This window comes from Nelusetta ayraudi, unplaced genomic scaffold (genome assembly GCF_046127955.1).
Source record: "Nelusetta ayraudi isolate G7.1 ecotype Tasmania unplaced genomic scaffold, CSIRO-AGI_Nayr_v1 ptg000004l, whole genome shotgun sequence".
Classification (NCBI taxonomy): Eukaryota; Metazoa; Chordata; class Actinopteri; order Tetraodontiformes; family Monacanthidae; genus Nelusetta; species Nelusetta ayraudi.
Window position 1 is genome coordinate 15484089 of NW_027466054.1, and position 24950 is coordinate 15509038.

Here is a 24950-nt window from a genome sequence, read left to right on the forward strand (position 1 = left end):
CAGACAAGAGGTGTCAATGTTGGTGTATGAAGTGTAAATTCTTGCACGAGGGCGCAGGGAAGGCAGCCAGAGTTACATCGACCTATCGCAGACCAGCTGCTATGATTTTAAAATAATGATTTAAGGGAAGGAAAACTACACATTGTACTCTAAGATTCTTGGTATTCTACTTACACGTGCACACACGCGCACACACACACACATTCCCATACTGACTCTCTGCTATGACATCATGGGTAAGAGCTTAAACTGCTGTCAGCTGTGAATGTGTGTAGTTGTGCTTGTAAGTGTGTGTGTGTGAGTGAGAGAGAGTGAGTGAGAGAGAGAGAGAGGGAGCGTGGGTACACACTGCTGCCATCTTCTGGCAGAGAAAGTTTAATGTATTTGCAGCTTATGAACGTCCCGTCGTGCTCTTCATTAACCCTGGGTTGGGCACTCTTGTGATATTTTATGGGTTGTTTCATCTGGCCACGTTTATGTAGGAGTGCAAATTATTTTTTACCTCTTAGGGTTAAATAAGTATAAATAAACAGTAATAATGTATATATGTTATTGAGTATGTAAGTATAAATGTGTTTGATCCTTTAGTTTCTAATTGGATTTAATTGTTGATGTTTTTTCAAATCTGATGCGTTCTCATCTGATGTATGAAGCTAAATTCAGTCATTTAAAAGCAAATTACCACTATGCTGTCATTCACTAATAACAAACATTTACATTTACAAGTGGACTAGTACAGGCTGCCATATAAACTTTTTTTTTTATAGTTGCTGGCAGTTTGTGATTTAACCCTGATGTCGCAGCTTATATCACATGAATCACTGAAAGCAGAATGAAAAATCACAATATTCCACACTGGGCCTTTAAGTTGAGTGAATCAAACTGAAATTGTGACATCACATCAGTATTTAACACCTGATCCCTCAGTTTCCCTGCCCTCATGGTGTTTACCACAACACATTCACTGTTCCCTGCTTAGCCACCCCGTTACGTAATCAGTGACTGACTTAAGATCTCCGTGAAGATAAAATGTATGACTAGTTTGTAAATGAAAAGTCAGATTATACTTCACACCAAAGAAGAGGACGCGCTCTTTGCCAATCCCTTTTGACACTGTCAATTCCTTCTAGCGCCAGTAGATGGAGGCATTACGAGACACTAAACCCTAGGATGCACTAATTAGTTAGTTGGCCGGGGCACCATGGGTGACCATAGTGGTGGTGCCAGTAAGGAATGGTGAACCGGAACACTGAGGTGCACAGCCAGCTTGACATCACAACGACAAAACTGGCAAAACTCTCTGGACATCCAGGAACGTGCTAACAAGAGTGAAAAAAAACCCCCACTCTACTACTTTTTCTTGCACCGTGTGACCTTCAGCCCAACCATTCTCCCCTTCTTCTTTTTTTTTTTTTCCTGCGGATCCCTTTTCTCCTCAAGTACTAACGAACACCTCAAACGTCTCACACAACATCAAGCAGACAGGAAGCTCTTTGTGTGACCGGCTGTGTCGGGGGGGAGGGGGGGAGAGAAGAAAAAGTTGGATCAGTTATAAGGTTATCAGTTATTTATAATCCCTGTTTTTCGGCACATGGCGGTCCCAGGGGAGATAGGAACACAACACTGAGGATTTCTTCTCCCCAGATCATCATGTGATGCAAAAAAAGGAGACACGCAGATGTCGGAGCTCTGCGGGAGCACATGAGCACCAGCATGTATGAAGTGGAAGAGATTATCTCTTTCTCGCTGTGCGTGTGTGTGTTTATGTGTGTGTGTGTGTGTGTGTGTGTGTGTGTGTGTGTGTGTACGTGCACATTAGAGGAGGAAACAGAACCTACTTTTGTTTGTTGGCGACCAAAGAGCCCAGCATGACAACGGCTACCTAACAAGGCACTGAGCAGAGGGGAACCCATGCATAGCTAATGCCCCCAAAACCCCCAAAAGCCTTTGTGGCCCGAGACAAAAGCCCTGTCCTGCACACACACACACACACACACACACACACACACACACACACACACACACACACACACACACACACACACACACACACACACACACACACTGAGAGAGGAGGCAGGAAGGGAGAGACGGAGAAGAATATCAAGTAAGACAGATAAGCCAGCAAGTGAAGGAGATAAAATGAAATGTTTTCAGCCCCAATCAATCAGACTGGAGTAACAAATCTGAGCAGTTTTAAATGAGTTCAAGGAAACTAAGTGTGCAGTAAAAACAGAGAACAACACCTGGTATGAAACGCTGCTGAGCGCGGCACTTAGAGTGTGTTTAATGCGGACGTCAACCTGGAGGTAAAAACCACAAGGACTCTGTGCGGAGAACAAGGGCCGAGGGAGGACAGGTTGTAAAAGTGAAGGAAGGAGGCAGATCACACGGAGGCTCCAGAGAGAGAATTCAACCTTTAAACATTTATTTTAATCTATTTACAGACAGTACAGACAGTGGAGCAGAGCGAGTAATGAAAGGGCCGCATCGCTCTTCAGCGGCTGCAGCAACAGCAATATAGTCTTTCCACAGACCCGACTGAAGAGATTTATATACAGGCACGCACGCGCTCTAACTGATAGACTGTAAAAAGAAAAAAAAGAAAAAAGGGAAGTGGGATAAATTAATTGCACAGCATAAAGCCTGATTAGATCAGTGAGACGCGTGACTTGTTGAAGGACTAAGAAGCCTGGCGGGGAAATCTTTTGATTTTGGCCTGGGGGGTGGGGGGGCACTGACAACGTCTAGTTGCTAGACTAATAAAGATTTTTTTTTTTTAAACGGAGCGTGATGTAGTGCAAAGAAGAAAAAAAAGGGCGAAAGTGGGGAGACGTTTCATTGAAAGTAGAAAGAAAAAAAAAAAAACACCACGCCAGCGCAGAATTGTGGTCGCTGCAGCCCGTCTGAACGAGATGGAAGTTTTTCCTGAAGCGCACGAGAAAGGCCCGAGGCGGGCCAGACACTGGCTCCACTGTGCTACCAGCGGCAGAGCTAATGCGTGCGATCACAGCCACTTTTATTTATTGTCGCCACGCAAGTGCGCGTGGAATGGGGCTGGAAATGAGACGCGGCTCTGCGTCAGAGTTGCAGCAGCGTCGCCGCCTTGCGCTGATGTACCGGGGGCGTGGCCTTGGGACGGCCGAGGGGTTAGAACCGGACAGAACCGGGAAAAAGAAAATACTTTTTTTTTAACAAAAATAAAATAAGATGTGTAAAGTCTTGTTTGCAACAGCTAAAGTGCATCTTTAAATTCTGTACACGGGGACGGAGGAAGCTGGGGGAGGGGTGTATGGGTGGAGGGGTGGGGGGTGGGGGGTTTGGCACCGGTCGAGGTTCCATCCTGCAGTCTTTTTAGTCTCTGGGAGGAAAGAAAATCCACAGCAAAAGTTTCACGCTCAAAAAAACAAAAAAAAACATATAATAATAATAAAAATAACAAAAAGCACAGATGCAAACCATGCAGCAAAACCATAGAGCCGAGCTCGATGCATCCACCACCTCTCTTCTGTTCGTGAGTCCGACCCGTTTCTTTTTCTTTTTTTTCTTTTTTTTTGGCGGGGGTGGGGGGGAGGGAACAACCAATCAGTTCATCGGCTGCTTTGTGACCTCAGGTTGTGTCTCGTACGTGATTCACAGCTGCTGATGTTGTGGAACTACAGTTTGACAATTGTTCCAAACCGAAGCTGTTGCTGGGGGAATAAAAAGATGTGGATCTGGATGCATCCGGTGGCCGCAGAGGAAGTTCAGTTCAGAACTGACTCCGCTGGGTCTGGGGTCCCCCGCCACTCAGGTGGATGAGGAGAGAGGAAGTTGAGGAGGAGGAAGAGGAGGAGGAGGAGGAGGAGGAGGAGGAGGAGGTTCACACTGGGAAAGTACCTGAGCTGGGTCGAGCATCCTGCTGCTGCTGCTGGGGCCGCGAGTGGCGTTTGCACTGCAGGGAGGAGGGGGTGACGTAGTCGAGGCTGGGGCTGTCGATGTCGGCCTCCCCCACCAGAGTCAGGTCGGACAGGCTGTCCTCCTCCAGCGTATGCGCCGCCTCCAGGGGGCGGCAGGGGGACGGGTGCACGGGGGACACGTCACCGGGGAAGAGCAGGGGAGCCCTGGCTCTCCTCCCCCCCGAGCCCTCGCTGCCCAGCGCCGAGTCCAGGCTGTGGGACTGATGGCTGGCGCTGAGCATGTGGGCACCGCCTCCTCCTCCACCTCCTCCACCTCCTCCTCCCCTGTCGTCACAGTTCGCCTTATTGCCCCGGCGACCGCTGCTGGGGAAGCTGCCATTGTTGGAGTTGCGGGAATAAGGGGTGGAGCAGCTGGGCTCCGGGTCGTAGAGGGGAGGAAGATGAGGAGGATGAAGAGGAGGCCCGCTCTGCTCGGTTGCCACCGGCGACAGGCGCAGAAAGTCCGGGAGCTGCAGGTCGCTTTTGTTTAGCAGGCCTCGCTGGTCGTCGGCTCGGTTGCTCTGAGCTTTGGATATGAGGTCGAAGAACTCTGCCGAGGGGAGGGAGAGGAGAGGAGAGGAGAGGAAGGCGCACACGCACACACGCACGCGCACGCACACACACACACACCAACAATCAACAGGTCTGACAGCTTTGAATAAGAAAAAAAAATCTGTTGTGATTTAAAAAAAAACGAAAAGTAAAACATGCAACAGAGTGAGTTTCATTTAGTTAGCCAAGTCAAAGCTACAAACAGTAACAAGCAGGGGTGACTGCAGTACATGTAGCTCGCTAGCTCCGACAGCTCATAATGCAAATACTGCATAACAGGCAAACAGGGTTAGTGTTGTCACGGTAACAGAGCTACAGAAACAAAAAAGATAGAAAGATAGACAGATATATAGATAGAGAGAGAGAGAGAGAGAGGGAGAGAGAGCGAGAGAGAGAGAGAGAGAGAGAGAGAGAGAGAGAGAGAGAGAGAGAGCGAGAGGAAGGGAAAGAGAGGGAGGGAGGGTGGTCGTTCAGTTTTTTTTTACCTTCAGCTTCGTCTATATTAATCTTTTTCTGCTTTCTTTTCTCCGGGGCCTTATGCAGAGAAACAGAGTGGTTGGGTAAAGGCCGGCTGCCTGAGTCAGGGCCGGACCCCCCGGGGCCCCCGGACCCTCTGGCCCTGCCGTTTTCCCCAGGGGGGTGGGCTGAAGCCGCCTTCCCTGACGGCCTGTCCTCCCCCTGGTGGTCCAACAAGGAGAGCGAGCGAGGGAGGCGAAAGAACCCCCGGTGAGTCGAGAACAGGGACAGGAAGTGAGGTCACGAGGGGGGGGGGGGGGGGGGGCTACTACGTCTACTGACGACTGGAAGAATGTGGCGAGGTTTGTGAGGAGGGTGAACATCTTTCGAATGATGGTGGTGATCATGAAATTATTGGCTCGTGTGTGTTAAAATCAACGACATATATAAGAAATATCGACAATTATTGCACATCCAGTGTGGATTGGTGTTTTCTGTAAAGGTCCCATATTAACATTATGGTTTCATATCTGCCACTTTACGTGGGTGAACTCCTCAGAAACAACCATCATTTACTGCTCCTAGCCGCCTCAACTTATGGAAGGTGTGGTTCTGGAGGCTAGCCCCCTGTGATGTCACAAAGGGCAGCTGCATTGCCTGGTGTTGGTTCCCCACCATGACACCAGCTCACAGTTTTTTTTTTTGCCTCCTTCCAGTTTTAAAGGAGCTTCAGTTTGAGCTTCCGGCTCAAACCGAACCTCGGCCCAGCATTCTTTGCAGGAGGGCTGTAAACAGCGGGCTAATCATGCTGTTTCCCTGGAGTTCAACAAAGCTTTTGGATGTCTAATGCAACCGGAGAATCGTGTGTAATATGAGACCTTTGGGTATGGGTGCTAACTACAGGTACAGACGGGATGTTCCATTCAGTCAACCCAAACATCGGGCACCGGAGGCGCTCCACTGCATGTCACTGGCACACCCACAGCAGCACGACAGAGACCAACCGACCAACTGCTAGCATCAGCTCACACTAACTGCTCTAGTTTGAGGAAAATGTCGCTCTAGACACAAAACCACAATGAGCAGCAAATTATTTGAAGTGATCATCAATCTGGTTTGAAGCCTCAACAAAAAACAAAACAAAACAAAACCAAAAACCCCAGAGAGACACCTAAAAGCCTGACTGCTACCACTAGGGGGGGGTCCTTCCTTCTTTCCTTGCTTGCTTCTTTCCCAGGTGGTGAGCCAGCGTCGTGGTGGGAGAACGGCTTTGTTAGAGAAGATAGAAAAAAAACCTCAGAGAGGAGAAAAAAAAAAAAAAAAAAAAAAGTCCAGGATGCATCGAGCCAACAGGCAGATGGAACCCCGGGAGTATGGAAGACACTCTGCACCCCTTCCACCCCACACACACACAGCAGCAGCGCGACACACACAGGCCCCATCGCTGACACACACACACATACATACATACACACACAAACGGGACACACCTGCAGACATTTCAACACGCTGCAAACCAAACGCAAGGCGACGCGAGGACGAGCGAGAGACACTTAGTAGCGTGACGTCATCAACCAGGAAGTGCAGATGTTTGGTGGGTTATGGAACATTCCAGAAGGGGGAGGGCGAGAGTCTGTGATGGAGTGGGGGAGGGGGAGGTGGGGTGGGGGTCTTACTGTGGACGACTGGTTCCTGCTGCTGGAGGAGGCTCCTCCTACCTTCTGTTTGTCTGCAGGTGGAGAGGACGGAGAAGCTGCGTGTTGGAGATCCACGCACACAACAACAACAGCAACAGGTGGAGGAGGAGGATGATGATGAGAGCGTGCAGGCAGCTCCTTACCTTTAGCAGCCGTTTGATCCGCTACATCCAGCACCACGCGCAGTCCATCCAGGTTGGATATGGGCAGGCCCAGATCCAGCGGCTCCAGCTCCCCACTCTGCACAAATGAAGCAGACAAACAAGATAGAACAACCTGCTGGAGAAACTGGAAAATACAAAGTGCCCTGACTGACTGCCTGCCTCCTACTTCCTGTCAGTCTGTCACTACTACTACAATAATAAAAATGATGATGATGATGATGATGATGATAATAACAATAACAATAATAATAATAATAATAATAATAATAATAATAATAATAATAATAATAATAATGAATGGGCGATTGCCTTTGTCCTATTCATTTTTTTACATCATTTTTTTTAACCTTTATTTTACCAGGAAAGTCCCATTGAGATTAAAAATCTCTTTTCCTTTTTTCGATTTAAAATCAACAGTTACAGTAAAATGACAGCTGGGAGAGGCTCCAGGAGACCCCTGTAACCCTGGACGAAGTGGCTAATGAAAATGGATGGATGGATGGATGGATGGATGGATGGATGGATGGATGAATAACGGTAAGATGGAGGAGGGAACTCACAATGCGAGCCACCAAGTTCGAGAGGTGCAGGCCGTATTTGGCCACGACGGGCCTGAGAACCTCCGTCACCGGCTTGGTGGGCTTCGCCTTCAGGCCCACCGAGCGGTTTATAGGCACCAGGTCCAGTCTGGGAGGAGCAAGCAGAGGTTCAGTTAAGAAAGAAAGCGCTGATGCAGACGAGCGGTGGTGGGTGGCGCTAATCAGTTGGTGCTGGAATAAAATGAAATGTTCTGAGGGCTCAACAGAGACGACCACATCAAGCGTCACCTGAACAACGTGCGTTTTTCTAGTCGCAGGTCGCGGGAGCAGAGCGTCATACAGTCCTGGTCCAGAACAAGAGGCTGAAAGAGGCAAACACGCAGTTACCTAACACTGTTATGTGAGAAACAGTTTCACTAAAATGTTTTTTTTTTCCTTCAACCTGATACAATACAAGGTTTTCAGATTTTCTAGCCCTGTGATTGCGATATTGGGCGAAATTCATTTAAGTTGTGTCTTTTTAATGAGTCTAATCTGTGAGAAAACTATCCAGAAAACATTACTTCTTTTGCTTCCTCCACTTTTGAGAAAATGTGCACTTCAAACACCCCTTGTGACATCACACAGGGCTTTGTCACCTTGATGCTACCTGTCGCTGGTTAGTGACGACATGCCCAGCCAGGTGTTGGCTCCCCTCTGTGAGACTTCAGAGGTACAGCGAAGCAACAGTCTTTACAGGAGGCTGCAAACAGAGGGCTAAATATGCTGCTTCCAACAGTCAGCTAGAGCTTCTTCTTCTTAGATAAATGACTGAATGCCTGCCAGGGGACTGCGGATGAAATTGTACCGTCTGGTTCACTCTGGCAAAGTGGATTGGAAACACAAAAAGCAAAAAAAAAAAAAGAAGCGAGCCAGTGTGATGGAACCTCGACTGCCCCTGGTTGAAACTAATGCGATGCGATGAAGAATGATGACTGAGACTGAGACCGTCTGTGGCACAAAGACAAAACTCCCAAAGATGCAAAATCAAGTGCATTCAAGGACAGCAGGGAAGCAGAATCACTCCGAGCAACTTCTTCTCATTTTGGAAAGAGCCACTGAGCCTCTGTCTTTTACATAACACTGATTTATTACCATGACGCACAGGTTTTAATAGCTCTTCTTCCAGTCTACTGGCAGACAACAAGAACAGACTTGGCTCAGGTTGAATTCTTGGGCGTGAAGTCGATAACGGTGCCGTACCTTCTCCCCTCCGACCAGGAAGAGGTCTATGGCCGCCAGGTTGATGCAGAGCTTCTCACACAGGCCCATCAGCAGGTCCCTGATGGACACGCCGGCCCTCAGAGGGACCGAGCAACACGAGCCGTCCGGCAAGCTGATGTTGCACTGCCTCAAGGGGGCGCTGCCTCCTCCTCCTCCTCCTCCTCCTCCGCGCTCAGCCGACACGGACATGGCACCGCGGGAAACGTCGCCCTGGGGGAGGCAGGAAGAGACGATGGACAGAGAGGCACACAGGAGACGATGAAAACACTTTTATTGCAGTGTTTCTCAAGTGGTGGGTCGCGACCCACTTTTGGGTTGCGAGCGGTTTTGATTTGATTGACATTTCCATTTTTTTTCCTTTTAAAGGGATTTTAAAATATAAATTTTCATTTTCAATTTTGTGCAATAAATTAGGGTCGCGGCTTTGCGATAAGGAAAAAAAAATGTGGGTCCTTTGAGAAGCACTGGTTTAGACGATGAAGCGGCGTTGCTGCTTGCTTGTGAGAGAGGCTGACCTCGTTCCTCCCCGACCCCGAGGTGCCCAGCTCCAGACTGGCCCCTGACGACAGAGAACCCTGGGACTCCCGACGGCCGTTGCTGCCAGCAAAGTCTAAAAGAGAGAGAGAGAGAAAGCAAAACCTTCAGTCGTCTCCCGGGACGAAAGACCATCCTGACATGGCTGCACCACTCTGAGGTGTGGAGGAAAAAACAAACAAAAACCCTGACTGTAGTTGAAGTCAGCCAGCTCTCGTTTCTTGGGGCCTTTGCCGAAGCTCCTGTTGCGAGACCAGGAGAAGAACATGCCTTTCCTCCGGTCTCCCGCCTCGTCGCGACTCTCGTCGTTCAGAGATCTGCCCGATTTACCCTTTTTGTCCTCCTGTCGCACGCAAACAGAATCAATAGTCAGTGAACAAGAACTGAAAGTGAACAGATAAGTGTGACCCAGTTTTTAGAATAGCTCACACAATTTTGGTCTAATATGTTTAAATTAGATTAATTTAAAAAAAAAACTACAGAGGATACGGGATAGAGTAATTTGATTGTGTGACGATGGTCCTTTTCAAAATTAATTATTCTATTTTTAGAATATTTAATAGTGACTCTGACGTCAACGCTAATTTATTTTGCCCAAAATTCCATTTTTTATTAGGTTTGTCTCTGTCTCAGTTCAACAGAATTCTGTGTGGGGTAATTTTTTCAACATTGTTGCTAATTATATAGTGTTTTCCTTGTTTTCAGTCGGCCCTCAGACGGTGAGTGTCATGTGTTTACATGGGGCTGAATTCTACAGCATGTTGACAGTAAATCAACTGACGAACACGAGTCATGTGGAAACCGTTGGGCTGTGTAATGTCGGAGTGACTTGAGGAGATTTCTTTGGACTCCTGCGTTAGTCATGTTTTCCCCTTCTCTTAAAAAGTAGACCTCAGTCAAACATGGGCCAGCTCTGTGATCCTCTGTGTTTCAGAACAGACTGTGCGTGACCGAGGGAATCGGAGGCGACTGGCTACAACAGCGAGTGCGGTTTACCTTCTTGGGGGTGGAGAGGTTGGAGCGGTCGGAGCCCGTGGTGCTGTGTTTGGAGGTGGGGCTGGAGGGGATCTGGTAGGGGTCCGGCAGGGGCCTCCCCTCCACCTCGGCCAGCATGCACTCCTGGTACAGCAGCGACTTGAGGAAGCGGGTGTAGCTGTCGAACTTCATCAGGTTGTAGATCTGAGGGTGCGAGACACGAGGACGGAGGTCGTGAGACGGAACCGAAAAAGGAGATTAAGGACAGACAGTAAAAACAGGTGTTGGAAAACAGTGGTCATATTGAGGAAGCCAGACGGGGAAAAAAGGCTTTAGAAGCCGAAGAGAACCAGAGGGGCAGTTCAGAAAACTTCAAAGCACCCAGGAGGAAGGGCGAATCCTAAAGGAGAAGTCAACTATCCAACCAGTTCCTCTGGAGGGCAAAACTTTTGACAGTCAGTGTTTTGAAGTCAGTGCGTCGACTCCCCTGTTACCTCCAGATCCTGACAGGAATCCACAGTGGGGAAAGAAAAACTGCAAAACACTGAGCTTCAGTTCCTTTCGTTTGTGTGTGTAAAAGCATCTTCTGGGAAAGGTTGAAACTATGAAGAGACGACAGTGGTTGTTGATGTAGTTGCACATCATCCACCATACACACACACTACAGCATTCAAAGTTCAATCATTTCTGTTCAATAAAAAACAAAATGTTGGTCTATTAATCATTTTGTTACTGTTAATGAAGTATGATGCCACTTTGAGACAGTTCCATCACCCTTTGGAACATCTGAGGCTGAGCTGATGAAATCATTGGAGGCCCTCAGACAATTTTAGCTCCTACATAAACTAGTAGATTTTCAAGCTACTGCAGCTGCACTCAAAGTTTTACAGCTAATAATAAACACGCACTTCAGTGGAACTTCTTTTCTTTTGAAGCTCCTCCGTATGCCGCACTGAAACTGTGAGCGTCACCTGCAGCTGCTGCTCCTTGAACATGTCGGGTCGAGGGGCGTTGAGGATGTCGTCGGCCAGCTGAGCCTGACTGTCGATGTTGACCGGCGTGGTGGCTTTGCTGGACAGGAAGCTGTTGTAGATCTCCCTGGCACGCTGGGAGAGCTGGAGGAGGAGGAGGAGGAGGAGGGAGAAAGTTGACAAGACATCAACACACAAACACACACACATTTCCTTGATTTTGCGTGTGTACAGGTCTGCGGAGGTTGTTACCTGTTTCTTGTCATTCTCTGGGACGTGGCTGAAGAACTCACAGGCCTGCCAGAACAGGATGTTCTCCTCGCTGAATTCTTTCTTCAGGAATTCCTGCAGCACAAAGTTTGAAAGGTCCATGTCAGATCCAGTTCGAGATCCTCACCCCTCAATCCTGGCAGCCGTATACAATCAATTATCCTAAAAAACTCTACAGATCTCTAAAAAACACACACTGTCCTGGATATTTTTTTAGCCCTGTGTTTACAGCCCGACTTCTGGCTAAAACTGATGCTTAGTTTGTGCACGTTTGGTAAGAGAACAACAAGATGGACACGGGGCAGAGCAACCACAAGGCAACTAGCCAGTGGTGAGGTAGCATTACCATCTATGACATCACAGAGGGACATACTGGGAGAGGGACATTTTCTTGGAAGTAAGTGCTCCATCAAACTCTGAACCATTATGCAGACTCTGTTTGGTCTTGACAACTAGGTCCATCGGTCCAGTTCTGGTGAAGCAAATGCAGGAAGCAGACTCGAACGCAGGGCATTGTGGGTAAACGCAACCTAAACAAGGTTGTGCAGCAAACTGCAGTAACGAATAGATACATGAATAGATTTCCCGTTTAATGATTGTCTTTTCTTGTTTTCTCCTGCAGTAAGTCTTGATGTAGCGCCACCACAGGCGAGTAGGGGAGTAGCACATTCAAATGGTTTGTTTCATTTGACAAAAAGCAAAAGTTTAAAAGCAAAAACAGGGACCAGCTGAATGTCACAACCCCCCATGTGTCAAGTCTGCCGGACTAGTAGGTGTGAAAATGACCTTAAACTCTGTCAAGCTTCTTTGTTTTGTTGTTGTTGTTTTTTTACTCCAACATTCGGACGGCAACCAGTAAGTTATCGGCTACGTGGTGGTGCGCGCGCGCTGCTGTCCTACCGAGAAGTAGCGAATCCCGACCGGGTCCTGCAGCAGCCGCTCGAAGCAGACGGCCCAGCTGGCCACCCGTCTCTCCGTGTGGCGCCGGTAGCTCTGGACGCTGGGCAGGCTGGCATTACTGTTCAGACTGTTGTCACTGCTGCAGCCCTGCAGCTCCACGCTGTTCAGCTCTGTTTGGAGAACATACACACACACCTATGAGGCAGTCCAGGTTGTGGGCTTGGTCAAATTGTGTGCCTTATGGAGCCACTTATGGTCTTGGCCTTTCCAGAACAATGCAAACATTTAAATGCTCCTCTACACGCAGCAAGCAAAACTCTCAAATCAGGAAAGATTATAAAACTCAGTTTAACAGAAGGAGTATTTTAGTGGGCGGATTTGCATAACACAGGAAAAGAGAGCAGACAGAAATAACTAATGTAACGTAGCTTTGGGGCCAAGGAGCTAAAAGTGGGACAGTTAGATGATATAAAAACAAAAAAAACAACAAAAGAAGTCGGTTATAAGCGTCACCAGTCAGGTGCCTGTTGATGCACTTCCTGTAATAAAAATAAAACACTGAAAGACCAGTGTTTCACCTTTGGCAGATGTTCTTCCTGATTAAAATTTTGGGAACTTGGTTGTAAAAGGCCACATTGCACAAACCAGCTGGGCAAAGAGTCTGAGTGCTAAAAAAAAAACCCAATGAATCATTTCCCAGTTCTGAAAGTTGAGAATTAAGTGAAACTTGTAAACTGAGTTTGTGCAAAAGGAGCTCATTGAAAACTTATAAACGTGCCGATAACAACATTTCTGTGTCAGACCTCTACTAATGGAACCCTAGTGGGAAACTTTAAAATGGATTTTTTGCTAAATTACAGATTAACGTTTGACATTTTAATTCAACAAATACAAGATATTAGTCCTTCGGTATGAAAACATCCTTCTCTTCCTCACAAAAAAGGAAAAAGCACACAAAGTAAGGCCTCGACGCTTGAACCCACAGGATGAACTGCTCTTTAACACCCAAGTCTCGACTGTCAGCAACTGAAGTCTAACGCGAGCCGCTGTGTAAAAACGACACCATCCTGGGCTTAGCTTAGCTTAGTTTAGCTTAGCGGTGGGAGAATGAGTGGAAGGCGGTGCAGCTCCTCCGTCCTCACCTCGGTAGAGCTGGTAGAAGCCCTTGTGGTGCCAGCGAGGCAGGCAGCGAGTCCGGAGGGGCAACAAAGCCCCCTCATCCATACTCACCCTGCAGGGGTTCCTACTCACAAACCCAGACCCACTAAGTCAAGACACACACGCACCCACACATGACGAACGCACACAGCTGTGGCGACCGCAGGAAGAGAAGAGAGAGGAGACGAGTGGAAAAGAGAGGGAGTGTGTGTGTGTGTATGTGTGTGTTTGTTTTGTGTGTCACTGGTGAGCAACTAGAGACACCACAGAGAGTCAGGTCGCAGTATGCACACACACGTACACACACACACACACACACACACACACACACACACACACACACACAGCTCTGTAGGTAGGTAAGTGATATGAGCACGTAGCGGCCTGAGGATGATGAATAATTTAGTGATGGGGTTTGTGTGGATGTGTACGTGTTGTGTGTGTGTGTGTGTGTGTGTGTGTGTGTGTGTGTGTGTGTGTGTGTGTGTGTGTGTGTTCTTTAAAAATAGTGCAAGACAGACTGGTGAAAAACGGTATTGTGATTGGTTGGACAGTTGTCTCAATCTCTGAGGAGTCACTCAGAAGTCTGGGCTTCAATATTTGGATTGAAGGTCCTGATGCTGACTGATGCTGACTGTTACTTTACTGTTGGCTTCATCATCATCATCAGTTGGCAAAATATGATCTCTAATGTTCCTGATTCTAAACAGAAACTTCTTTTTGATTAATTTTAAACAGCAGAGTGAGGATAAAGTTACAGAGACAAGTGTGTGTACTGAAGTGAAGTTTCTGGAAGTATTGATGAGGGGCTTCTTAAAAGGAGGCCACTAAGGCTGATGGGCCAGTGATATGAGTACAACCCTGATAAATTGTTATTTTACCCATTATTGCTGAAGCTGAACAACCACAACAACCGCAGGTTTGTTGCTCTCACCTTTACGCTGCCACTGCGCCACTCCCCTCACTTTACACGCCTCAGTCGTGCTTCAACAACCAGCGACCGCCTCTGGCAGAGATTTGGGACGTGGCTGCAGGTTCTCCCTCACCTGCTGCGACGGCTAACGTTCATCAGGCAGCGTAATGAGTTCCTCCCAGCCAGACATCAGGCCCGCTTGTCTGTCGATAGATACACCGTCCACTTCCTGCTGATCTACGCTCCTATTTACCCTGCTCTACAGCCCCGACGGGTATTGCTCCTTCATCGCCGCATAGAGGCGAACAAGGTGGAAAATAAATCATCTTGTCTATTAAGAAATGCACTCGAAAAGTCAGCGGGGACGCAGAGCGTCAGCCAAATGAAAAATAGCGACCGTTGGGTAGTTGCTGCTCTGTCAACACAAATGAGACGCCAGCACCTGCGAAAACTGTGGTTGGACAGTACAGCAATGCAGAGATATTTAAGTAGTTTTTTTTCAGTTATCGTTTGTTGGATTCAGATGCTGAGGAAATTTGTGTGTGTGAGGCAAAACCCTAAAAAAAAAACATTTGAAACCTAGTTCCCATTTACAAATCTGCCGCTATCTTTAGACCCAACCAAGCAAACCTCGGCACAGGAAGCAGAGGGAGTGCAGACATTAAAACTGGTCAAACCAGAGTCTGCCGTTCCCTCTCATGGAATCAAAGCACACACATTAAGAGGAAATTTCTATGAAAAACTCGACGGTATGAAAGAGGGGAGCGACACAACAAGAAGTTTTATCCCTTTATATTTTATGTTTGACAACTTCCGAGCAGGCGAAAGGACAAGGGAAGAGAACTGATGATTACAGGTAAAAAGGGAAGAAAAAAAAAAGTGGATAATAAAGTAAAAAATGTTCCACTCACCTCCATCGGAGACTGCAGCAGACTGAAAGGAAGCACAGAAATACATGTGTTAGGATGTTTCCTCATCACTCACAAAAAACCCTATCGCTGCACAGACAAACACACTCAGACTGACTGTATTTTCTCACAGGAACAGGCTCATTAGCGCGCGCACACTCACACACTCACACACACACACACACACACACACACACACACACACACACACACACACACACACACACACACACACACACACACACACTTTCACATCATAACACAGGCAGGTTTGCGCTGTCTCGTGCGTGGGCGGAATCATCTGTGAACTGGCCGTGCTGGCTCTGCAAGAAAACCTCCACAGGGGTGTGTCTTGCTGTGAGTGTGTTCAAGAGTGTGTGTGTGTGTGTGTTTAAGAGGTAGAAAATGGGAAACTCGGCAGGCTTTCCCGCCCCAGAGTTCCCAGCCGTGCGCGAGGAGAAGATCTGAGACGGCTTGACAAAGTTCTAAAGATGTTTTTAAAACATGTCCATCTTTTGTCCCTTCCATGACAGAGTTGTGAGAGTTGTGTCCTACTTCCCCAGCACTGACACGCAACAAGGGAACGCACATAAGATATTTCCCCCCTGCCACCCATTTCTAATTCCCAGACACGCTGAGCGACGATGAGATCATTCAGCGCAGACATCTGTTAAGCAGCAACCTCTGGAACACTGTTGGCTGACTCACACCGAGTCACACTGATGTGCAGCCGAGCTGCAACAAAGAGCAACAAAGAACGACAAAGCGCTGAACTTTGAAGTTGTCAGCGATGAATAAATTAAGAAATAGATGAGTTAATATTTTTTTGATTTCGCCGAAATGATTTACATAATACGAGTGCAACGGTTTCCAAATAACCACTCATTAAAAAGTTGCCTTCAGCTCACCATGCACACTCATGAAAATCCCAATATACTCATATTTGTGTGTATGAAATCATCAGTGGGCAGCGGAAGCAGGGAGAGCGTCCCCGCGACACAAACACGTGTGTCGAAGGTAGAAAAATACTTTTCATTGTTTCAAAACGACAGAATGACTAAAACTGAAACTTCTGCTGCACTCAAAATAAAACACCTTTGATGAATAATCAGAGTGCACAGTTGACCAGTGGGCGGTACAATTTTCATGGAACGCCGACTACACGGGGGGAAAAATGTGCTGCATCCGCCGACTCTCAGATTGTGTCAATGCCACAAATGAGGGCCGATGAAAATGTTGAGGGAAGCATCTTGACGCCACGGCTGCTGGAGTTACAACCGATAACATCTACAGTGTGCACATAATATGGTATAATCATAAGATGTATATGTATATATATATATATATATATATGTATATATGTTGGTAAGATTTTTGTCAAAACCACAATCAGACGAAGACTTGGAGAGGAGGAGGATCTCAGGAATCACTGTCAACTGGCCAAGTTGTAAATCACTTTAGCAGGTCGGTTGGTGTCGGCTGATGAGTTCAGTTTTCCTTGTCTTCATCCGGGAAAAGAACCTCTGTCTATGACAGAACCACCTCAAGCAATTAGTCAAAGCTTTTTGCTGTTTCCGTAAATGTTTCAAAGGCAACATTCATCAAAATGCACATTGAAATTCTATCCATCATTGAAGTATTGCAGCCATAAGATGCTAAACAATAACACACCAACCTTCTCTCTCTTTCCAGCACAATTTAATCAACTGAACCAAAACCTCCATTCACGCTGCACACACACACTCTCTGCTATCTAAGACTCTTTTTACACCTTGAATTAAAATAATGGCACCCAATCCCACTGACCTCCTAACACTCCCCACCCCTCCTCGCTGCAGCATATGTGCTGGTTTGATTCCTGCATCCTGGTGGTTTCCTCTCCCGGGCCGAGCGGTCTTGGCCAGATGGCACATCGCGGCGTCATCACTGGGAGGATTAGCTATTTCAGACCGTCCCTGAAGGAGCGCAGGTTGGCACTGAATGCCGACTGGATGCCACCGTCTGACCGTTGGCTGCGGTCGAGCCTCCATAGAGGACAAGGACGAGGAAGAGGGAGAGGACGAAGATGAAGACGAGGGAGAGGACGGGAGAAGCGGAAAACGTTGATCAGTCCCACCCAGTTCCCATCTCCTGCACTTTGAGTTTGGTGCGACAATGGAGCCGTTTGTTTCGTGTTGTCTGCAGGATCGCAGGGCTATGCACGCTATGGCCGCGTGCATCTGGTCCACATCTGTTGGACGTGTCCTTTTTTTTTTATATAGGATACATTCTTTATTCATTCTGCATGTGATCACTTCCAGGCGAAGGCTTTGGCCCCTAATTGGGGCCTCCACCCCGGTTCCCTCTCCTCTCTTTCCTCCCCCTCCGGTCCAGTTGTTTGTTCTCCTCCCCCGCCATCCCCTCTGCCAACTCTCTCCCTCCTCCCTTTGTCACCACATCTCCCTCGTCTCTCCCCTCAACCTTCTCTCACCCTCTCCCTCAGACCCTGATCATTCCTTGAAGCCTTGAAAACGACCATCACAAAGGATGAGTCACTGTGTCACAGCGCCAGTATTATTGCTTCAATTATGGCATCACGGCGCCACAAAACTGTTGGCTACGATAACACTTGGGCTGCAAGGTGGTTTATTCCATTTTTGCAAACACAAACAGAGCTGTAGCTAAATATGTCATACTTACAGAAAGCCCAACCTTTTGTTTCTTGCACTATTATGCAATTTCTTTTCACACAGAATCCAGTTTTTAATAGGTTTTATTTTCCCCACAAGTGGAACCCCAAACCACGAGCCCATAAAATCTCACACTGTTTGATTGTAGTCAATCACATCCAGCCAAGTGGTGCTGACGCTGAACTAAATGACTGATTTGTCACCAGTATTCTAGCAGCAATGCATTAACGTTGGGTTTTTTCCGACGTGAAAACTGCATAACCGTGATTGTGATATCTAAAAAAAAATAATATTTAATTTTTTAAGCTGTGAGCCTGCAGATGTTTGCCAATTTCTGGTGCTTGGTGGTCACCATAGTCAGAGAGACAGAAGGATCTTAGCCAGTGAATCAACAGGTAGGTTTTTAGGCAAATACAATAAGACTGTCATGTTGTGAGTGAGTTAGTAGTTGAACGTCACACCGTGTCGATCTGGATGGATTCTGATCCCATTCTGAATCCAATTACTCAGGAAGTAATCCTCACAATGCCGTCCTATTTCCATCACAGATCTGGTATCAACCCGGCTGGTGTAATGGTGCAACTGCCACACCAATTAAACACATTGAGTCTCTCACATACTCACACACACATAACCCTGAGACATACAAACGGAATGACCACACGCTGGTCTAAATCACTGTATCCTGGTCATAACATCTCTGCACACAAACGTCATCCCGCTTCGCACTCCTCAAACACAAACCGGCACCTTGTAGTGGCTCAAGTTCGCGTGCACCTTAAATGCCCATTAACGTGTGTTTGGGTACAGAGTGTTTGGTCACCGGGTGTACGACTCCCAGGTGCTTTATTAGCTGTGACTAGTGGGAGAGCGTTGGCTTACATCATCTGTTATGGGGCCTGGATGGCAGGCTGAGGCCGCAGTAAAAAAAAAACAACCCAAAAGACAGACACACACAGGGGGGTCCCGGTTACAGCCATTCATCTTCACTCTTATCATAATATTAGGACTGGGGAAGCCATGGTGCCCTGAAACAATTTCACAGTTTCCGGAATGCCGCCCGTCCCACTGCGTGGGGTCGTCACACTTCCAGGATGACAATTCCTGGAAAAGACCATTTTTAGTGGGAGTGACTGTGAAACACGCGAGAGCAAATGACGCTTGTGGCCGGTGGAGTCCACGTTTAAAAAAAAACAAAAAAAACTCCATGTGTGGGAGAAACGGTCAGGGGTAACTTATGGGCTGGCTCGCACAAAGAAGAGACTGTTTGTACCGCTGGAGCTTTATTCCTGGCTCCGTCACAGCGACGGCAGCCGCTGCCACCTTTGGTAAGGAATGAGCTCTGGCCGCTCGGCGCTCGTGCGCACGGCGAAAGATGAAGCCGCCGGCACGGAAGGGGACCATGCTGCAGGTTCCTGCTGCCCGAGCCCGTGAACCCTGGCATTGTTGTAGGGAGACCACACCCCTCAGCGGAACTACCGACACACGCATGGCGCGCTTGAAAAAGGCGGCTTTGAATTCACAACGCAGATCCCTGCTCAGACCCTGGCAGGCACACACCTCCAGCGGCGGAGGAAGAGGAGAAGTAGGAGGAGGAAGCAGTTGCGCCAGCAGTCTGGCTGCGTGCGTGCCCCAGTGTTTACTTTTGAATGCGAGGCGAATAGTAGCGGCCATTGAGCGGAGCCGGGCGTCTCTGCCAGGACTGGCAGCCATAAAAGCACTTAGGCTTAACGTAGCTTAGCAGGGGGAGGGGATGAGATGAAGGAAACAAGCTGATTGGATTTTAATAAGCCAAAATAAAGTCAACTCGGGTCGTACGGGTGCAGCGAGGGTGACGTGCATTGTCAAGCCGCTGGCGTGCAATCAAACAGCTTCCCCAAAAACAACAGCGCATTGTGGAATTGGTACTAAAAAATATATAAAATTGCTGTCGGGCTCTATGAAATCTGTTTCATTTTCCAAATTCACTTTTTATGTCCTCATTTATTGGAAGGTTGTGGGTTTTTTATGAATTGTGCCAATTTTGCTTTTTTTTAAATTTTTTTTTTTACGTTTTTTAGTTGAATTTGAGTCTGTGCAGAAGAACAGCTTCTCTTTTTTGTTATACAGCCTGAACATCTATTGGTTTCCAATGGGTGGATTATGTTGACGGGATTTGCAATCAAAATCAAAGCACACCAATCAGTTGGGTCAGTTGGGTCAGTTGTCCTTGGCTTTCCTGCTTCGCCATGGTCGAACTGTTAGGTGCCCCCTTCAGTAGCAGCTCCATGGAAACATTCCCCTTCAAAAAAGTTACAGTGCTCAAGAATGGGATTGTTCCAATCAAATGACACCAAGATCTGAAACATCCTGTGTTTATTGGGAAATGCCATTTTTACTTTAAAATTCTCCAATTTTGTCCACAAGTCCACAACGGCAGAAATCATAGGACACCACTGTTATGGCGGACTTGTTTACCATCTGTTCACAATCTAAACCGGCTCTCCAAACAAGTGCATTTTATCCTTTTCTTTCTCTAATTGTAAAGACAAAACCTCTGTGACCATCCCTCACATTCTGGGAAACGGGCCCAGAGACCGGAGTCAGACCGAGGAATCAATATCCACTGTCGGGAAAAAGGAAGGAATGTGGATAATATTTGTTTCCGTACAATAGGAGCTCACAGGAGATGTGGCTCCAAGGCTGAAGCCGGTGATAAACGTCTGTTTGACTTGGCCCGTCGCCTGAAGCACACACAGGAGAGGGTCAACCACATGTAAACACAATATACTCTGATCAAATGGCTCCCTCGGTCCGAATTCTCTCACAGCCAATGTGCTTAATCAAAGTAAATTCTCTCCAAAAACAAAGGGCAGACGAGGTTTAATTACCTCTTCGGACTGCTGATAGAAACGCAGAAACAAAAGAAAGCCAAGAAAGTAAACAGAAATAACAGAAAATAAAAAAAACCCTGGCTGACGGGGACCTGAAAGAAAATACATATTGTTCCTCCTTGGCCTCCGATTGTCTCCATGTCTGGCCGCAATCTGCCGCTGTTTCCAATTCCCTCTTCATGTCCACGTTCCCACTCTGAACCAAAACACATCTGGCTTGAGGAGGAAGGGAAACAGCCTCCAGGCTCCCAGACTGTTGCCTTTCTCGGGTCTCACCTTCACTCTCACATTCCCACATCCCCGCTCTTATTGGAAACACAGGGCCGGCCGGATGACTTGTTCATTTTCACTCCTTGATCGTTTCTTCCCCCCCGACCGCCACCGCCCCTGCTCTGTCTTCAGTCATGTCTAATTGTTGTATATACCCACTTCACCCTGGGTTGTAAATTCTTTACCTCAGTGCTGCAGGTAACACAGCAGACCCTGTTGCACTTAGCAGGGTGTGACTGTGAACGTCAGCTCTTTTTGCTACGCACTCCCATTGACTTTCTTTGATTTTTCTATCAAACGCACAGAAGCTGAAAACAAAAACCCGACTACAAATGATTGATGTGTGTTGTCGATCTTAAAAGAAGAACTACCTTAAAACCACCCAAAGCCCTCCGATATCATTTGCATTATTTTTTGTGCGTGACCATGTTGTTTTTGTTTTTTTCAACAGTCCCCCAACCACGGCCCTGCAGCTTAGATAATTGAGGAAGAGGAAGAACAATGAGGAAGAAGATAATATAGTTGTGTTTAAAAGCTTTTCTTTTTAAATTTCTGTTATGGACAGATCAATAAAAGAAAGTGTGAATCGGGTCTCATTGTATTGACCGGGCGAGAGCAAATAGCACAGGGCAACATGATGCGGTTGCTAGGTGATACTTGTATGCTATAGAAGGCAGCAGCGTGGCAATGTTACCTGACTGGCCAACAAATTGCTTTGATTTGTTTTGGACAGGCAGTTTCCACCAGCTCGGACCTGCAATAGCAAGTCACTGGAGTTTAAAGTTAAATCAAACTCCAGTTGTTTTCCAGAAAATTTTTAAAATTACAATAATAGAAATATTAATGGAAACATGCCTTTGGTTCTACTCAGAAGTATCTGGTTGTTGATGCATGTGTAGCGTCAGTCCATTGCTGAAACGATCAAAAAATGTAAAAAAAAAACAAAACGAAAAAAAAAAAACCCTGCTCTGCTGTTGGCAGTGCAGCTGCTTTTGAGCAGCACTTTCTATTTCTCATTTGTTACTGACGGACACGGAGTCGAATCCCGAGTTGCACTCAGCCTCTGTCAAGACCACTCGAGTGAGCCTGCGAGAGTGTGTGCGAGAGTGTGTGTGAGAGTGCGTGTGCCCCTGCCCACCCGCCCGCCTGCCCACCCGCTACTCACAGTGTTGAAGTTCCAGACGCGCTTGAAAGAAAGCCTCTTCCTCAGGCTCATCCTGCTCCCCTCTGGAACCCGAGGCAGCTCAGCCTACATGGCCGAGGCTGCGCGGAGGACGCGGCGCGCAAACTTGGGCACGTGCACGCAAGGACGCAACTACCCGGCGTGTTGAGCAGGAGGAGAGCCAGAGAGTGACGCGGTGGAAGCCCGACTAGGCATCGCCTCCTTTACACAGAGCCGACAGGGGGGAAAAAAAATCTCCTCTCTCGCACTCTCGCTACATCGTGCTACAACTTCCTCCTCCTCCTCCTCCTCCTCTTCCTCCTCCTCTGCACACTTCAGCCGACAGACTGGCAAGAAGTTCCATTCTCCCTCAGACACGCATGCAAGCGACTCCGTTTCCATAGTGACACGCCCCCGTCGGGGGAGAAGTTCCACCAAGAGGGGGAGGGAGCAAAATGTGGGTCGGCCAATGACAGCTCAGCAGTGACTCCCCAGGCTCTCAGCTTGGCAGGTTTAAGGTGAGATCAAATTCAAATGATGTGAGGGAGCATTTTTTTGTGTTTTCTGTTGGAATGGCCTGAGGGATTGTAGGTTTACTAGAGAGGCAGAGCAGACGCACAGGCAGCCGCCGAGAGGAGAGGAGTTTATTTCTGCTGCTGGAAGTCCAACTGCTGCTGGTTGTTAAAAGGTCAAGCGAAGCACATTTGAGGCTGTTCGCAGGGGATCAGACACGCACACACATACACACACAAGCACTGACACGGACAAAGGATGCATTTGAATTTGTGCCTAAAGCCTTTGGGCCTTCTCGCCAGCTCCACCTCATTTCCTGTTATTTGGGGGGAAGAGAGAGAGAGAGAGAGAGAGAGAGAGAAAAAGGAGTTTTTGTTGCATCCTCTTCTTTTTCTTCTTTCACTCAACCGTCTGGCCGCCATGACTCACCGCTGCTTACCGCCGGTGATCGGTTGACATAATAAAAAGGCTTTTTTTTTGGGGGGGGGGGGGGGGGGGGGCGGGTTAGAGGGGGATTTGTTTAACCTGGTCTGAGGCCAGTGGAGCGGTCGCCCACTCCGAGCCGCACAAACAATCCAAGTGTCTGTGTGTATGCGCGCACTCTTGCAATGATGCTATTGTGAGGACCGAAAGAGGTGTTTTACCAACACGGTGAGGACATTTTGGCTGCTCCTTACTTTCCCTCACAACAGCAACTTCATTCACTGTCATTTCATTTCAGGGCTGACAGCCAATCAAAGGCAGCGTTTGATCTGCCGCTGCAGTTAATGAAAGAGAGACAAACAGGTGTGAGTGTTGAGGAAGTTTGTCTGCGTTTAGAGAGTATTTTTTAACTCCTTTTTGCACCAACTTCTTGATTTTATCCATTCATTGTGGGGCGGCTGCGGCTCAACATGACAGTCATGTGACCACACAGCACTCGGCGGTGTACTTCACTCAGCAGGACCTGATTGTCGAACTGGACACAGTGATGTGCAACAAAACAAACAAACGAAAAGAGAAAATTGTGATTTGCAGCTGCAAAATTGTGATTTTGCAGCTGCCTTTTGCAAGTATAACTTTTATCAACATCAGATGCAGGTTTATCCTGCCGAGACTTTTTAATATTTACACTGGCTGATCTTCAATACGACGATAACATTTGGCTGTTTAGCCTTTATCATGCTGTATTTGGCCACTGCATTCAGAGAGATCCCCCCTCTTCCTCTCTCTGTTGGCTGCAGGGTGGTCAAGCAGCAACCTGACAGCATCATAAATTCTATTTATGTAACCGCTATAACAAAAAAAAAACTTTGGCCGGGCTGTTGGCCATCCCTGGATTCCAGACTGTCGTCAGGGAGCAGAGGAGAAGTCTGCTCCTGCTCCTTCTGCTCTCCTTTGCTGCTACACAGAATAAAAGACCGACAGCACGCTGCCTTTGTTGGTTTCTGATGCCCAATATTCAGTTTAGCCGCAGTTGAAGTATGTTTGAAATTTAAAACACACCGACTGATGGACATTTTACCCCCCAAATTGAAACAACTATTGAAGTGTGCGTTTCAAAAACTTATTTGGTAACATATCAAAGACCGTATTCAGCTTCGGGCCTGCTCCTTGTGAACCATAATAAACAGTTTTATGGGTGTTTCCACTTCACTTTACCGCGTGCGCTGCACTTGAACAGCTGCCAGCCTCCACAGCTGTCGTGAATCCAAATGTTTCTCCATCGCATACTGTAAAAAATGTAAAAACTGTCTCTTCTGTTTGCATTTTAGAGAGGAGTCCAAACCGCCGCTTGGCCGAGGCCGCATCGCCTAAAACCAGCGGGGTGAAAGCAATCGGGATGCTGCAAAATCCGAATGCAGAGACTTTTACGAGCAAGCTCAACATAAACGGGCAAAAAGCACAAACTCGCCTGCCAGCCATCAACATGTTTCCCGCACCTGCGGAATGCAGCCAGGTGCTACTCAACATTCCAAACCTCTGGAATAGAACAGGCTTGAAACATTTTGTCAGCATCAACCTCAGGAACCTTGTCAAAGCCTCAAAAGACAGTAAATGCTGTTTGTTCACCTTTTATTTATTTTACAATCACGGTGATTAAAAGACCAATTATCCTTCAAAACAGTTTATTTTACGCCCGGTGATACAATAATGATTTTATAATATGAAGTGCCACATTGAGAACTTGAGTTTTTTTTCCCAGCCAATCAGCACCAGAAGCCCCATTTAGGGCTTGAGGCGCC

At 47.4% G+C, this 24950-nt stretch overlaps 2 protein-coding genes across 6 annotated transcripts in view; one reads left to right on the forward strand and one right to left on the reverse strand.

The window, feature by feature from the left end:
* The window catches only part of lrpap1 (low density lipoprotein receptor-related protein associated protein 1), a 139365-nt gene that overhangs the window by 32428 nt on the left and 81987 nt on the right, over positions 1-24950 (forward strand). The window lies entirely within an intron of this gene.
* rgs12b (regulator of G protein signaling 12b) overlaps positions 2407-24950 on the reverse strand; it is a 41843-nt gene continuing 19299 nt past the window's right edge. For 2 of the 5 annotated variants that reach the window (XM_076037272.1, XM_076037280.1), the window contains exons 6-19: positions 15242-15263; positions 12260-12429; positions 11342-11434; positions 11090-11233; positions 10140-10322; positions 9336-9486; positions 9125-9219; positions 8589-8819; positions 7635-7708; positions 7368-7494; positions 6787-6883; positions 6623-6675; positions 4976-5168; positions 2407-4488 (exon numbers count right to left, since the gene is read on the reverse strand). In XM_076037272.1, coding sequence (XP_075893387.1) covers positions 3863-4488; positions 4976-5168; positions 6623-6675; positions 6787-6883; positions 7368-7494; positions 7635-7708; positions 8589-8819; positions 9125-9219; positions 9336-9486; positions 10140-10322; positions 11090-11233; positions 11342-11434; positions 12260-12429; positions 15242-15263 — 2259 coding nt within the window. In that variant the 3' untranslated portion in view covers positions 2407-3862. Of the gene's footprint in view, positions 4489-4975; positions 5169-6622; positions 6884-7367; positions 7495-7634; positions 7709-8588; positions 8820-9124; positions 9220-9335; positions 9487-10139; positions 10323-11089; positions 11234-11341; positions 11435-12259; positions 12430-15241; positions 15264-24950 lie in introns of all 5 variants that reach the window. The other 3 variants (XR_012928276.1, XM_076037301.1, XM_076037293.1) reach the window with 3 other exon arrangements.